At 34.8% G+C, this 14,056-nt stretch overlaps 1 protein-coding gene across 10 annotated transcripts in view; it reads left to right on the top strand.

Annotated features, from left to right (window-relative positions):
• Positions 1–475: 475 nt before the first annotated feature.
• Positions 476–14,056, top strand: part of trpm2 (transient receptor potential cation channel, subfamily M, member 2) — a 60,726-nt gene continuing 47,145 nt past the window's right edge. For 3 of the 10 annotated variants that reach the window (XM_048194738.1, XM_048194737.1, XM_048194734.1), the window contains exons 1-6: positions 476–573; positions 665–721; positions 2,730–2,886; positions 6,377–6,475; positions 7,189–7,289; positions 11,348–11,421. In XM_048194738.1, coding sequence (XP_048050695.1) covers positions 6,466–6,475; positions 7,189–7,289; positions 11,348–11,421 — 185 coding nt within the window. In that variant the 5' untranslated portion in view covers positions 476–573; positions 665–721; positions 2,730–2,886; positions 6,377–6,465. Of the gene's footprint in view, positions 574–664; positions 722–2,729; positions 2,887–6,192; positions 6,285–6,376; positions 6,476–6,860; positions 7,098–7,188; positions 7,290–11,347; positions 11,422–14,056 lie in introns of those variants that run through there. The other 7 variants (XM_048194739.1, XM_048194736.1, XM_048194740.1 and 4 more) reach the window with 7 other exon arrangements.

The following is a 14,056-nucleotide window of genomic DNA, read 5'->3' as shown; positions in this document are numbered from 1 at the left end:
TTCTTTACAACTGAAGAAAGAAAGACATGAACATCTTGGATGACATGGGGGTGAGTAAATTATCAGGAACATTTTTGAGAGTGAACTAATCCTTTAAGACAAGTTTGGAGGTTTTCCTAACTTTAATAAGTTAAGGTGATTTTTAATAATTTTATTTCTTCTTGAGTTTTGTCTTATAAGAACATGTTAAGAAAAAACATTCTTAAGTATTTTGGAAATACAAAATATTTTCACAACAACCCACTGAAGAGATGTATGTCGATCCCTCAGCCTCGCTTTCATTCGCGTCAAAAATCAAAGATGGCGCTGCTGTGAATAATTATTTAAAAAATTATTAGTTTTTCTAAGAGTATGTAAGTAATGCATGATCTAGGGTCAGCTTTTCTCGTCCCACTAATATTTAAAAGGATCGTTCACTTAAAATATTCGCCATCAATTATTCATATTTTTGGAATGAACTGTCCCTTTAAGACACAGCACTTAGCGACGCTTCCATAACAACCAAATCAGTCACACCTCAACTACCATCAACTCTAAAACACCTCATATTTATAATCTTACACAGGCAGTGATGTAAGTCGTCGTGTGATTTTTAAAATATATTTGTAGAACTAACGTTTAAATTCACTATTCATTTCCACATGTGTTTCTGTATTGCCAACAGAATGTGACGGAGTTTACCTCAGTGGATCAGGAAGAAATTAGCAAAAAGGCTTGAGGGGTGAGGAAAAATAAATAGATACTGGATAAAATATGTGATTTTGTTATTTACTAAGTGCATCGTGTATTTTGGCTAAAATTGTAGCGAGTAGTTTTGTGGGGTAGATACTCTTTTCAACCGCTCTTAAAGGGATAGTTCACCCCAAAAATAAATTTGTTAAACTGTCATGTTGTTCCATACTAGTTTGACTTTCTTCCACAGAACACAAAAAGAGACATTTTTGAGAGCATGATGTCTTTCCCCATGTTATTACATTTAATATAGACTGAAGTTTTGTACAATAAGCACCATAAAATAGTCCATACAACTGGTCGCTTTTCTCAATGATATTGTAATCTGATCATCCATGTAAATTGCACTTGGTGACCATTGTGTGGCAACTTGTTTTGATGACTAGTATACTTCTGTGAAAAAGCACAGCATAGTGTTTAAAGTTAAGCCTTCAGTGTGGATTTTTGTTTTCCTTCCCTTTTCTTTAGTGTGAAACCCAGTCAGAACACACACTGACCAATAAGGTTTTTAAAAGTTTAAAATATGGAGATATAATTAATTTTTAAGTTTTATTAAGTGTTAACAATGAGATGATGTGGTTTTTATAATCATTTAACACTGTTTTTGTCATTTTTTTACAAGATGCACAAAATTTGTCACCAAAAAAGTCATTTGGTTTATATATCTTCATTTTTTAAAAAATGTATGTACATTTATAACACTATACTTAGTATTATATTACCTTTGCATCAAATTACAAAAAAATAGTTAAAGGGTTAGTTCACCCAAAAATGAAAATAATGTCACCCTCATGCCGTTCCACACCCGTAAGACCTTCGTTAATCTTCGGAACACAAATTAAGATATTTTTGTTGAAATCCGATGGCTCAGTGAGGCCTGCATAGCCAGCAATGACATTTCCTCTCTCAAGATCCATTAATGCACTAAAAACATATTTAAATCAGTTCATGTGAGTACAATGGTTCAATATTAATATTATAAAGCCACGAGTATATTTTTGGTGCGCCAAAAAAAAACAAAATAACGACTTATTTAGTGATGGCCGATTTCAAAACACTGCTTCGGGAAGCTTCGGAGCGTTATGAATCAGCGTGTCGAATCAGCGTGTCGAATCAGCGGTTCGGAGCGCCAAAGTCAAGTGATTTCAGCAGTTTGATGGTTTGACATGCGATCCGAACTGCTGATTCGACACAAAAGATTCATAACGCTCCGAAGCTTCCTGAAGCAGTGTTTTGAAATCAGACCATGACCATGGTCATCATGACCATGTGATCCTTTGCAGGTGTCTGAATGATGTCACATCCTGTCACATATACTGACCGCATGACTTGATCCAAAATGGTCCCTTTATATTGGTTTCTCCGAATGACATCAGTGAATTTCATTTTTCCGGACATTCTTTCTCATAACAAAGCAACGATTTCTACACATAATTTTAATACCATTTTGCACTATGTTGATATATGATGTTATAAAATCATGCCAGAATAAAAATATATACATTTATTACATTTTAAGATATTTTAATCACAAATGAAATGGCTGTATTGGCCTTTGGACGGTTAAACCGAACGATCTTTTGACACTTCAAAATCTTTAAAATAGCTTTATATGTAGCAAAATATAATTAAAACCTTTTGGATTCAATATAAGAGATCTAGTTGTACTACCTTACATACTTTGGATGTCATATCTTTGTTTATTATTATTATTAAGGCCTTACGTCCCTTCACGTCATTGACCCATATATGAAGCTGTGAAATTATTACTACCATTACTAATCACAGAGGTAAAAGTATCTGGAAATCTGATAGATTAATTTTTAATATCTTACTTCTCAAGTAAATGTATCTTAATTTAAGAATTTTTAGATATTTGTAGAGGATAACAATAAAAAATACTGAACTTTTTGTTTTTTTTGCTGTGTGCAGTAGACATACTGGTGTGTTTTGATGCATGTTCCTCAAATGTTTCACATTTCTTTCTGTGTCTTCAGACTGCATGAACCTGATTGAAACTAAGATACAGCTTAGTCAGATACTTATCATCATTTTATCCACAAGGGAGTACAATTTCTCCTGCAGATGACGATTATCATCAGGCTCTGGTACAATCAGCATCGGAATCAGAATCAGAAAAAGCTTTATTGCCAGGTATGTTTACACATACGGGAAATTTGTTTTGGTGGCAGAAGCTTCTACAGCACAGAGAGAATGATAGTGACAGGACAAAGATAATAAAGACAGACAAATATAGAATAAGGACATAAGAGTGGGGGGAATGTTGCTCTTAAAGTCAACAAACACCTCCACTGTTTTGAGCGTGTTAAGCTCCAGGTTGGCCAGCTCTTGAACCTCCTCTCAGATAAGGCTTAAAAACACGTGCAGATAAACTTTCTTGAAAATGCACCACTGGCCATATCAGGCAGTGACAGTTCCATCAACTGGCCCAAGTGTCTTTCACGTTGGCACCAGGCACCCAGTACAGGTTTCATTATTTTACACTGAGAAAAATGTTGGATTATGCAACAAACATTATACAACTCGTTCATTTTACACATAAAGCTTGCAGCAGCACACCAGAAAATGTAACGATTATGAATGTGGTGTGACAAAACTGAAGGAGACTTCTGAACATTTTAATGATTTATTGATCAACGATGCTGACTCGTCATCTCGCAGTAGTGGATGCGCCTATATGCATAATTCATAATGCATAATTCGCCTATATGCATATGCATAATTCATATGGATTACATAATATGAGAATATTTGTTTTAGATTTGAATCGGTTCATTTTAAAATAGACATTTCAAGCTTTCCATATAGATATATTTCTCATGTATGTGAGTCAAGTATACACTGAGTTTCGGTTCATTTTTGTGACACGCTCAAGATCACTTGAAACTGAAAAGGAAGTGTGTCACTTTCAAAAATGCCTTGAAATCACCCTCTTATTTTTACACGATTTGCTTCAGACTTCATTAGTATAATGTCAAAACACAGCAGATCTGTGATCTGTAGACCTGCGAAAAGGATTCTTGATATCCTAAATACTGTTTCCATGGCAACATGTCAAACTTTAATAATATTTTTGGGAGGTTTCATGCTTCAAATTGCATGAAACTTGAAACACACATCAGAGATGTTGTCCAGTAGATATGGGCAAAGCCTTAGAAACGGGCGGGGAGGAGGGGCTCTATAGCGCCACCTTTTGACAAAAGTGGGGCATTAGTTTTGCCTACAATCACCAAACCTCGCTACATATATTGTTCTTATCGAGCTGGACGACTTTCTAATTTACACTCATTAGCTCCAACCAACAGTAAGTCGGCTATTTTGGTTTGAATGTGGATTTTTTGAAAAATCAGGCTCTGAATTTTGAACTACTACTTCTAGAGGGTTTATACAATTCACACCAAACTTTCTTAACTTGGTGTAAAGACATTGAGATGTTAAATTGCAAATGGATATTGTATATCTAGAATAGTGTTGGCATGGCAAGGGATTAAAGTAATGTCATTGTAAATGTGGCATATTTTAAAATAGTCTTTTTATATTTACCCGGTTTAAATGCATATTGCCCATCATGCACAGTTGCCCTGAAGCCACTGAGGCTTGGGCCCGTCATCACTGCTTGCAACTATATTTTTTGTTTTGTTTTTGCGCACAAAATTTATTCTTGTCGCTTCATAATATAAAGGTTGAACCACTGCAGTCATGTGGACTATTTTAACGATGTCTTTAATACCTTTCTGGACCTTGAAAGTACACTCTAAAAAATGCTGGGTTAAAAACAACCCAAGTTGGGTTGAAAATGGACAAACCCAGCGGTTGGGTTAAATGTTTGCCCAACCTGCTGGGTAGTTTTATTTACTATTTACTATAACTATTGTTTAAAAATTGCTATATGGCTAGCTTAAAATGAACCCAAAATAGTTGGGAAATTAAAAACCAGATGCAATTAGAGGCAACAATAATAGACAAAAGATGAATGTTTATTAATAAGCTTTAATATTTTATTAATGTTAATTTAATAGTTTAATAGTTTATTAATATAAATTTATTAATAAGCAATTTAATCAATGTTTATTGTTTAATAATTATTCATTGAACATTAATAAATGTTCATTTCCAACATACTTTGGGTTAATTTTAATTAAGCAATACAGTAATTTTTAAACAATAGTTGAGTTAAATAAAACTACCCAGCAGGTTGGGCAAACATTTAACCCAACTGCTGGGTTAAAACAACCCAATTGCTGTGTAGGATACTTAATGACAGAATTTTTATTTTTTGGGTGAACTAACCCTTTAAGATAGTCTTGATTTCTGTAAAATGCATCAAAATTAAGTGACTTTATTTTTAAAACAAGAAAAAAAAGTCTGCCAGTGGGGTAAAAAAATAAAATAGATTGTTTTCCCTTTGAATTAAGTTTATTTTTCTGACCACACTGGCAGATATTTGATCTTGTTTTAAGCATAAACTCACTTCATTTTGATACATTTTTTCAGAACGCAAGACTTTATATCTTGCTTCTCAAGTAAATGTATCTTGATTTAAGAATATTTAGATATTTGTAAAGAATACCAAAAAATACTTTTTTTTTTGCTGTGTGCAATAGACATACTGGTGCATTTTGATGCGTGTTCCTTTGATGCATGTTTCTTCCTGTGTCTTCACCAGACTGCATGAACCTGATTGAAACTAAGATACAACTTATTCAGAGACTTGTCATCATTTTTACACAAGGAAGTACAATTTCTCCTGCAGATTATGATCTGCAAGTAGAGCTCCATCAGGCACAATCAGAATCGGAATCAGAAAGAGCTTTCTAAGTAAATAAGAAATAACAGTCTTTCTTTTTGGAAAAAGATACACAATAACAAGGTACAACCTACAAAAATAAACAAGTATACAAAAAATAGATAGACAATATGTGTATGTACAATAGACTGTATGTATGTTACAGGAGGTAATGACATGTAAATAGAGGTATGGTGTGTTAAATATATAAATATATTTATAAATAGTGTTGTGTATTGCACATGTATGTTTATTGCCAGAGGGCGCATTAACTGTGAATGAGATAGACTGCCTGAGAAAAGAAACTGTTCCTGTGTCAGGGGTCCAGATTTGATTTTGCCAGCCATTTTAGTCACTCTGAATGAATAACAACAACCCACTGAAGAGATGTCTATCCCTCAAAGCCTCGCTTTCATTCCCATTAAAAAAATCAACTGAATAGGTCTATGATTATTTAAAAATGATTACTTTTCCTAAGAGCATGCAAGTAATGCATGATCTAGGGTCAGCCTTTCTCGCCCCACTATTATTTAAAAGGATCATTAAAATATTTGCCATCATTTACTTGTTATGCTGTTTCAAACCGGTATAACTTGAAAAAGAAATGAGGCTGAGTAATTTTAATTTTGGGATTAACTATCCCTTTAAGACACGGCATGTAGCGTCGCTTCCATAATGACCAAATCAGTCACACCTCAACTACCATGAACTCTGAAACACCTCATATACTCTTACAGGCAGTAATGTAAGTTGTGTGATTTTTAAAATATATTTGTAATTTGTACAGTACTTTAAATTCACTATTCATTTCCACATGTGTTTCTGTATTGCCAACAGAATGTGACAGAGTTTACCTCAGTGGATTAGGAAGAAATTAGCAAAAAGGCTTGAGGGCTGAGGAAAAATAAATAGATAAGGGATAAAATATGGTATTTGGTAAGTGCATCGTGTATGGTGACTAAACTTGTAGCGAGGAATTTTGTGGGGTAGATACTCTTTTCAACCGCTCTTAAAGGGATAGTTCACCCAAAAATTTAAATTGTCATTTTTAGGCAACTAGCCCTCATGTTGTTCCATATGTGTGTGATTTTCTTCCACAGAACACAAAAAGAGACATTTTTGAGAGTATAATGTTTTTCCCCATGATATTACATTTAATATAGACTGAAGTTTTGTACAATAAGCTCCATAAAATAGTCCATACAACTGAGCGCTTTTCTCAATGATAATGTAATCTGATCATCCATGTAAATTGCACTTGGTGACCATTGTGTGGCAACTTGTTTTGATGACTAGTATACTGATGTGAAAAAGCACAGCATAGTGTTTAAAGTTAAGCCTTCAGCAGGGATTTTTGTTATTTTTCTTCTCTTTTCTTCAATGTGAAACCCAGTCAGAACACACAATGATGAGTTTATTTAGTGTAAAAGTAGCTTGTTACTTTTTTGTGTATTCGGTGTAAAATAAGCTATTTTGTTTTCTTTTTTCTATCGCTGGTCTGTGTAACCAGACTAGAAGGACTTCGTTCAGTTTCACTGTTGTTTCACTGTTCTTAAACGTAAGAAAATGTACTGTGTGTGTTTTTGTAGAACAAGATGTTTATCAAATGCAAATTTTATTAAAAAAAAACAAAACACTTTTGTTTGCAGAGATGCTGTTCCCATCAGAGGAGAAAGTCCACCCAATGGATGTCAGCAAAATCCAATTAGGAAATCTGATACAGACAAATGTATTCCTAAACATTGAAAAGGTGAGACATATTGCATGTGTGTTTGTGGCTATTTACATATTTTTTAAAAAGATAATTGAATTAATTTTGTGTATATATATATATATATATTTGACATTGCACCGATGTATCAGCCAATAAATGGTATCGGCCGATAAAAGCTATTATATTTACTATTGGCCATCGGCCGACTGTTTAAAAACAGCTGATGATCAGGACCGATTATATCCTGTCAATCAAAAAGGGGTGAAAAAACGTGTCAGACTGCGTGTGAAAATAAACTCATACTTATGTTTAATGGACTATATGCACGGGTTACTTCCTGGTTGTCGTTAAGCCAGCTCGAGCACTTCCGGTGAACTGTTAGCTGTTCATTCTGTAGTCGTTGTACATCGACACAAAACCATCTATGGTTGACTTTTTAATGTTGTAGTTATATTATAATGCAGTTATCACATTTACCTAATTTGCCAATAAACCAGTTTTATTGATTGCAATAAAGACGAAGCTATTGGGACTGTTTAAAAACGCCGTGTCTATAATTAGACACGCACACACATTTTTTCCCCAGCACTTCAAATGTTATTTTTAATGTGATGACCACAAACATTATTTGAATCCTTCTGAAATTGTCCCCATTGTAAAACCGAACGTTGGAAATGTAGGAAAATGTAGGAAATTTAACATTTGATAGAAAACACTTATTTAAAAATAAAAAAGACAGTAATTAGCACTTTAACCAGCAGGTGGCGGCAAAGTAGCATTTATTTGCGCACATATCAGCCATTTCCTCTAAACGTTTTTCACTTCGTTTTTGACTAAATATTAAACATTATAAAATAACTAGGTTTAAAATACATTTTGTCAATGTGAAGTATGAAATACTCACAAAATCTTATGAAAAACAATAACTTTTATTGTGAATGACACAGAAAGCGAGCACTGTGCTCTCCCTTTGTAATCACAGCAGTGCAAGTTCAATGATTTCAGCACACTTGTGAAAACACACATTTTATTCAATTAATCTAACTAAAGTGCACAATAAATATTTAATTTTTGAAGTTTTTTTTCCACATAAAAGTGTGAAAACTAATGGTTGAATTGAATTTAGCCGAGGAGGAACATTGAGGTACGTCTTTTTTTTTTTTTTTATGCTGTCTTACGTTTGAATAACTACATTAATGCTATGCCACACTATTTAAGTGACTATATTCTGATTATAAACTAAGTATTACACTACTGATGCTCAACACACCAGCAAATGACATCTCACCGGAAGTTTTCGAGCTGGCTTATATTAATGCGGAAGTTCTAAAGAACGCTCCGTGCATATAGTCCATTCAGGGCAAGTTAACACAACAATAACGCATTAACAGTTAAAACATAGTGACGATAAGCAGGCTCTATTTGACCGTATGAACCACCAGGGTTGCCAGTTCCGCATTTTTCCCTACACCAAACATTAATTGTAGCACCTCCCATCCAGTAATCACAAAAAAGCTTTTTGATTTGTTACTTCTGCTAAGAAACAAAGTCTCAACTTTCAAATTCTGTCATTTTATCACAAAATTCAAACAATAAATGGTGTTTTGACTCTCTTAAATGTGACGTGACAGATCACTGTAGCATATCAGTTCAAGCGGTTACAGCATGAAAAAATATTTATGAACATCAGAAGGTATGTTTACAGATAAGGTGATGATGCACAGGGCAACGTTTTGAGCAATGTTGCCAGGCAATGTTGCTTGGGCACTTTCCCATTGAGAATGAGCAACAAATTTTTATCTGGATACTCAAATATTTTCAGTTAAATACTAAAAAGACGCATTTTGTTTAACGTCTGTAGTGGCGTAGACTGTAGGGCGCATGGCAAGTGAAAGTTGTTTTTGACGCAATTGACGCGGGTTTGAATCTGCCTTTTGCAAAACTCGCTCTTCTCCCTTTTCCTATCACAAATCAGATCGGAAAGGCATTTATATTTAAAGGTGCCATCGAACTGAAAATTGAATTTACCTCGGCATAGTTGAATAACAAGAGTTCAGTACATGGAAATGACATACAGTGAGTCTCAAACTCCATTGTTTCCTCCTTCTTATATAAATCTCATTTGTTTAAAAGACCTCCAGAAAACAGGTGAATCTCAACATAACACTGACTGTTACGTAACAGTCGGGATCATTAATATGTACGCCCCCAATATTTGCATATGCCAGCCCATGTTCAAGGCATTACACAAGGGCAGCCAGTATTAACGTCTGGATCTGTGCACAGCTGAATCATCAGACTAGGTAAGCAAGCAAGAACAACACGAAAAATGGCAGATGGAGCAATAATAACTGATGATATCATGATGAATATTTTTAGTGATATTTGTAAATTGTCTTTCTAAATGTTTCGTTAGCATGTTGCTAATGTACTGTTAAATGTGGTTAAAGTTACCATCGTTTCTTACTGTATTCACGGAGACAAGAGCCGTCGCTATTTTCATTTTTAAACACTTGCAGTCTGTATAATTCATAAACACAACTTCATTCTTTATAAATCTCTACAACAGTGTGTAATGTTAGCTTTAGCCACGGAGCACTATCAAACTCATTCAGAATCAAATGTAAACATCCAAATAAATACTATACTCACATGATCCGACGCATGCATGCAGTATGCATGACGAACACTTTGTAAAGATCCATTTTGAGGGTTATATTGGCTGTGTGAACTTTGTTTATGCAATGATAGAGTCGAGAGCTCGGGAGGGGGCGGAGAGCGTGAGCAATTAAAGGGGCAGCAGCCCTGAATCGGTGCATAGTTAATGATGCCCCAAAATAGGCAGTTAAAAAAATTATTTTAAAAAAATCCATGGGGCATTTTGAGCTGAAACTTCACATACACATTCAGGGGACACCTTAGACTTATATTACATCTTGTAAAAAAACATTCGATGGCACCTTTAATAAAAATGAAGAGAATATTTGAAAAGTTAAAATAATAAAGTGCCTAACAAGTGTTTATAATAAAGTATTTATTGGGTTGGCAATAGTTTTGCCCTCTTTGATTAGTTGCTGCCAACTGTCCGTTGCCCTGTGTCTCACCAGGTTGCCTGTTGACGGCAACATTGCTCAAAAAGTTGCCACGTGTATCATCACTTATACAGTACAACTTACTGAAATGAATCATGTCTCATGTAATCACTCAATCGGTGATTAATATGCGAAAAGATGTCAGTTAATTGTCTGTTAATTATATATGAGTGTGTATATATATATATATAAAACCATGGTTATTACCATAACTTTTTCATTACTTCAAATAGAAAATAAACATAACAGATGATAAAAAGGTAAACTAAAATCTAATAGACTTAAAATAAAAAACCTAAAACTTAAATAAAAAATATAGACATATTTAAAAAACAAAACCTAATAAAAATGACAAAAACACAACAAAAATCACTAAAACTTTAAATGAAAACAGAAAGTATATAAAAAAAACCTAATTCAAAATAATAATAAAACTATAATACTATATCATTGATACTAAAAAAACACTGCTGAATTATATATTTATACTCATTATATAGTGTCTCTTGCATTCATTTACATCAGCGTTGACCTGTTTATCAAGCAAGCAAAAATATTATGATTTTATAATTTTAGTTTGTAGCACAGAATCAAGAATTCACAAAAATTATCCTTTTTTTAAATAACTGCATTTAAAACATTCTATTTTTTACTGTGGTTCGCAGCAAAGTTGTAGTATGTTTTCATAGTACAACTCATGATTAAAGCCCTTTCACAAATAAATGAAGTTGTCAGACCCTGTCCATATTCCAGTAGTGCTTCCGTCCCCGTGGCTGACATCACTGGTGCAGCAGTGCAGTTTTTCAGTGCAGCAGCAAATGCATTGTAGGCTGTCCTGCCCGTACACACCCTCCCCCTCCGGCACGTCTGCCCTTCTCATTCACGCTCACTGTCTCTGCTACGAGCATGGATGAGGCAGCGGTGGAGCCGACTCTTGTGCAAACGCTCGCTGTGAATGCTGTTAAAAGTGGCCGATATCTGTGTCTGTCTCCCTCCTTCCAGCGCTGCTCGCTCGCCTCCTGGATTAAAGGGAACATCAAGAAGAAAGAGTGCTGCTTCTATGTGGAGGATGCCAGGTATGAGGAGCATGTTTGGGCAGATCAGATGGAGTGAATGGCCTTGACTTGTAAATCACTCTGGGGAATTGACTCTTAATTAAGACTTTAAATGATTAACAACTTTACTGAAAACCCTCGTGCACACATCTACATGCCTTCATGTCTTCTGATTCATAGTTTATACTTTTTTAGCAAGCTAACCTTCAGCTCGTGGTTCATGTGTCTTTTTACTGTGAAATCTTAAAGTACTTGATTAACCATCATCATTTTTTAGAAAAATCATGTTCAGATGTGAGTATCAAATATGATCATCAGGCTTTTTTTTTTTTTTTAAGATATATTTTTGCCTTTATTATGATAAGACAGTGATTAGACAGGAAGCAAAGTGCGAGAGAGGGAGGGACGGGATCGGGAAAGGATCACGAGCCGAGACTCGGGTCGCCCGAAGTGCATTGGCGCTACTTGTCGGCACGCTGTCCATGAGGCCATCGGCGCCGACTGATCATCAGGCTTTTAATGAGCGTTTATTTGTTCATCTCTCAATCATCATTGTATTGCATTGCATTACGTTTTAAAACTACAGAGCTTTGATCATAAAAATATATAATTTACAAACTTTTATGTTAGATGCGATAAACTGCGATTAATCGATTTGACAGCACTAATTATCATCTTACATTATTGGAGATATAATGTGACAACATTTTATCTTATCGATGTTACGCTGATGATTTTCTGTCTTATTTTCCAGTTTAGATACGTATGGAGCCCCGCACATGACATGCAGGAAAAAAATAGTAGGCTAAATCGTGCGCATGATTTGTAAATCAAGGGAACGAATAAGTAAATCGTGCACACGGTTTAGCAAATCGAGGGAATGAAATAGTAAATCTTGCGCACGGTTTAGCAAATCGAGGGAACGAATTAGTAAATCTTGCGCATGGTTTAGCAAATCGAGGGAACAAATTAGTAAACCGTGTGCACGATTTGTAAATCGAGGGAACTAAATAGTAAATCGTGCACACGGTTAAGCAAATTGAGGGAACGAATTAGTAAATCTTGCGCATGGTTTAGCAAATCAAGGGAATTAATTAGTAAATTGTGTGCACAATTTGTAAATCAAGGGAATAAATAAGTAAATTGTGTTTACGATTTGTAAATCAAGGGAATAAATAAGTAAATCGTGCGCACAGTTTAGCAAATTGACGGAATGAAATAATAAATCATGTGCACAATTTGTAAATTGAGGGAACTAAATAGTTAATCGTGTGCACAGTTTAGCAAATCGAGGGAACAAATTAGTAAACCGTGTGCACAATTTGTAAATCGAGGGAACTAAATAGTAAATCATGCACACGGTTAAGCAAATCGAGGGAACGAATTAGTAAACCGTGCACATGATTTCGCAAACTGAGTGAACAAAATAGTAAATCATGTGCACAATTTGTAAATCAAGGGAACTAAATAGTAAATCGTGTGCACGGTTTAGCAAATCGAGGGAACAAATTAGTAAACCGTGCACATGATTTCGCAAACTGAGTGAACAAAATAGTAAATCATGTGCACGATTTGTAAATCAAGGGAACTAAATAGTAAATCGTGTGCACAATTTGTAAATTGAGGGAACGAATTAGTAAACCGTGCACATGATTTCGCAAACTGAGTGAACAAAATAGTAAATCATGTGCACGATTTGTAAATCGAGGGAACTAAATAGTAAATCATGTGCACAATTTGTAAATTGAGGGAACGAATTAGTAAACCGTGCGCATGATTTCGCAAACTGAGTGAACAAAATAGTAAATCGTGTGCACGATTTGTAAATCAAGGGAACTAAATAGTAAATCATGCACACGGTTAAGCAAATCGAGGGAACGAATTAGTAAACCGTGCACATGATTTCGCAAACTGAGTGAACAAAATAGTAAATCATGTGCACAATTTGTAAATCAAGGGAACTAAATAGTAAATCGTGTGCACGATTTGTAAATCGAGGGAACTAAATAGTAAATCATGCACACGGTTAAGCAAATCGAGGGAACGAATTAGTAAACCGTGCACATGATTTCGCAAACTGAGTGAACAAAATAGTAAATCATGTGCACAATTTGTAAATCAAGGGAACTAAATAGTAAATCGTGTGCACGGTTTAGCAAATCGAGGGAACAAATTAGTAAACCGTGCACATGATTTCGCAAACTGAGTGAACAAAATAGTAAATCATGTGCACGATTTGTAAATCAAGGGAACTAAATAGTAAATCGTGTGCACGATTTGTAAATCGAGGGAACTAAATAGTAAATCATGCACACGGTTAAGCAAATCGAGGGAACGAATTAGTAAACCGTGCACATGATTTCGCAAACTGAGTGAACAAAATAGTAAATCATGTGCACAATTTGTAAATCAAGGGAACTAAATAGTAAATCGTGTGCACGATTTGTAAATCGAGGGAACTAAATAGTAAATCATGCACACGGTTAAGCAAATCGAGGGAACGAATTAGTAAACCGTGCACATGATTTCGCAAACTGAGTGAACAAAATAGTAAATCATGTGCACGATTTGTAAATCAAGGGAACTAAATAGTAAATCGTGTGCACAATTTGTAAATTGAGGGAACGAATTAGTAAACCGTGCACATGATTTCGCA

The sequence above is a fragment of the Megalobrama amblycephala genome, linkage group LG6 (genome assembly GCF_018812025.1).
Source record: "Megalobrama amblycephala isolate DHTTF-2021 linkage group LG6, ASM1881202v1, whole genome shotgun sequence".
Classification (NCBI taxonomy): domain Eukaryota; kingdom Metazoa; phylum Chordata; class Actinopteri; order Cypriniformes; family Xenocyprididae; genus Megalobrama; species Megalobrama amblycephala.
Note: the sequence above shows the minus strand (reverse complement) of the source record. Positions and strands in the feature narration are given on the sequence as shown.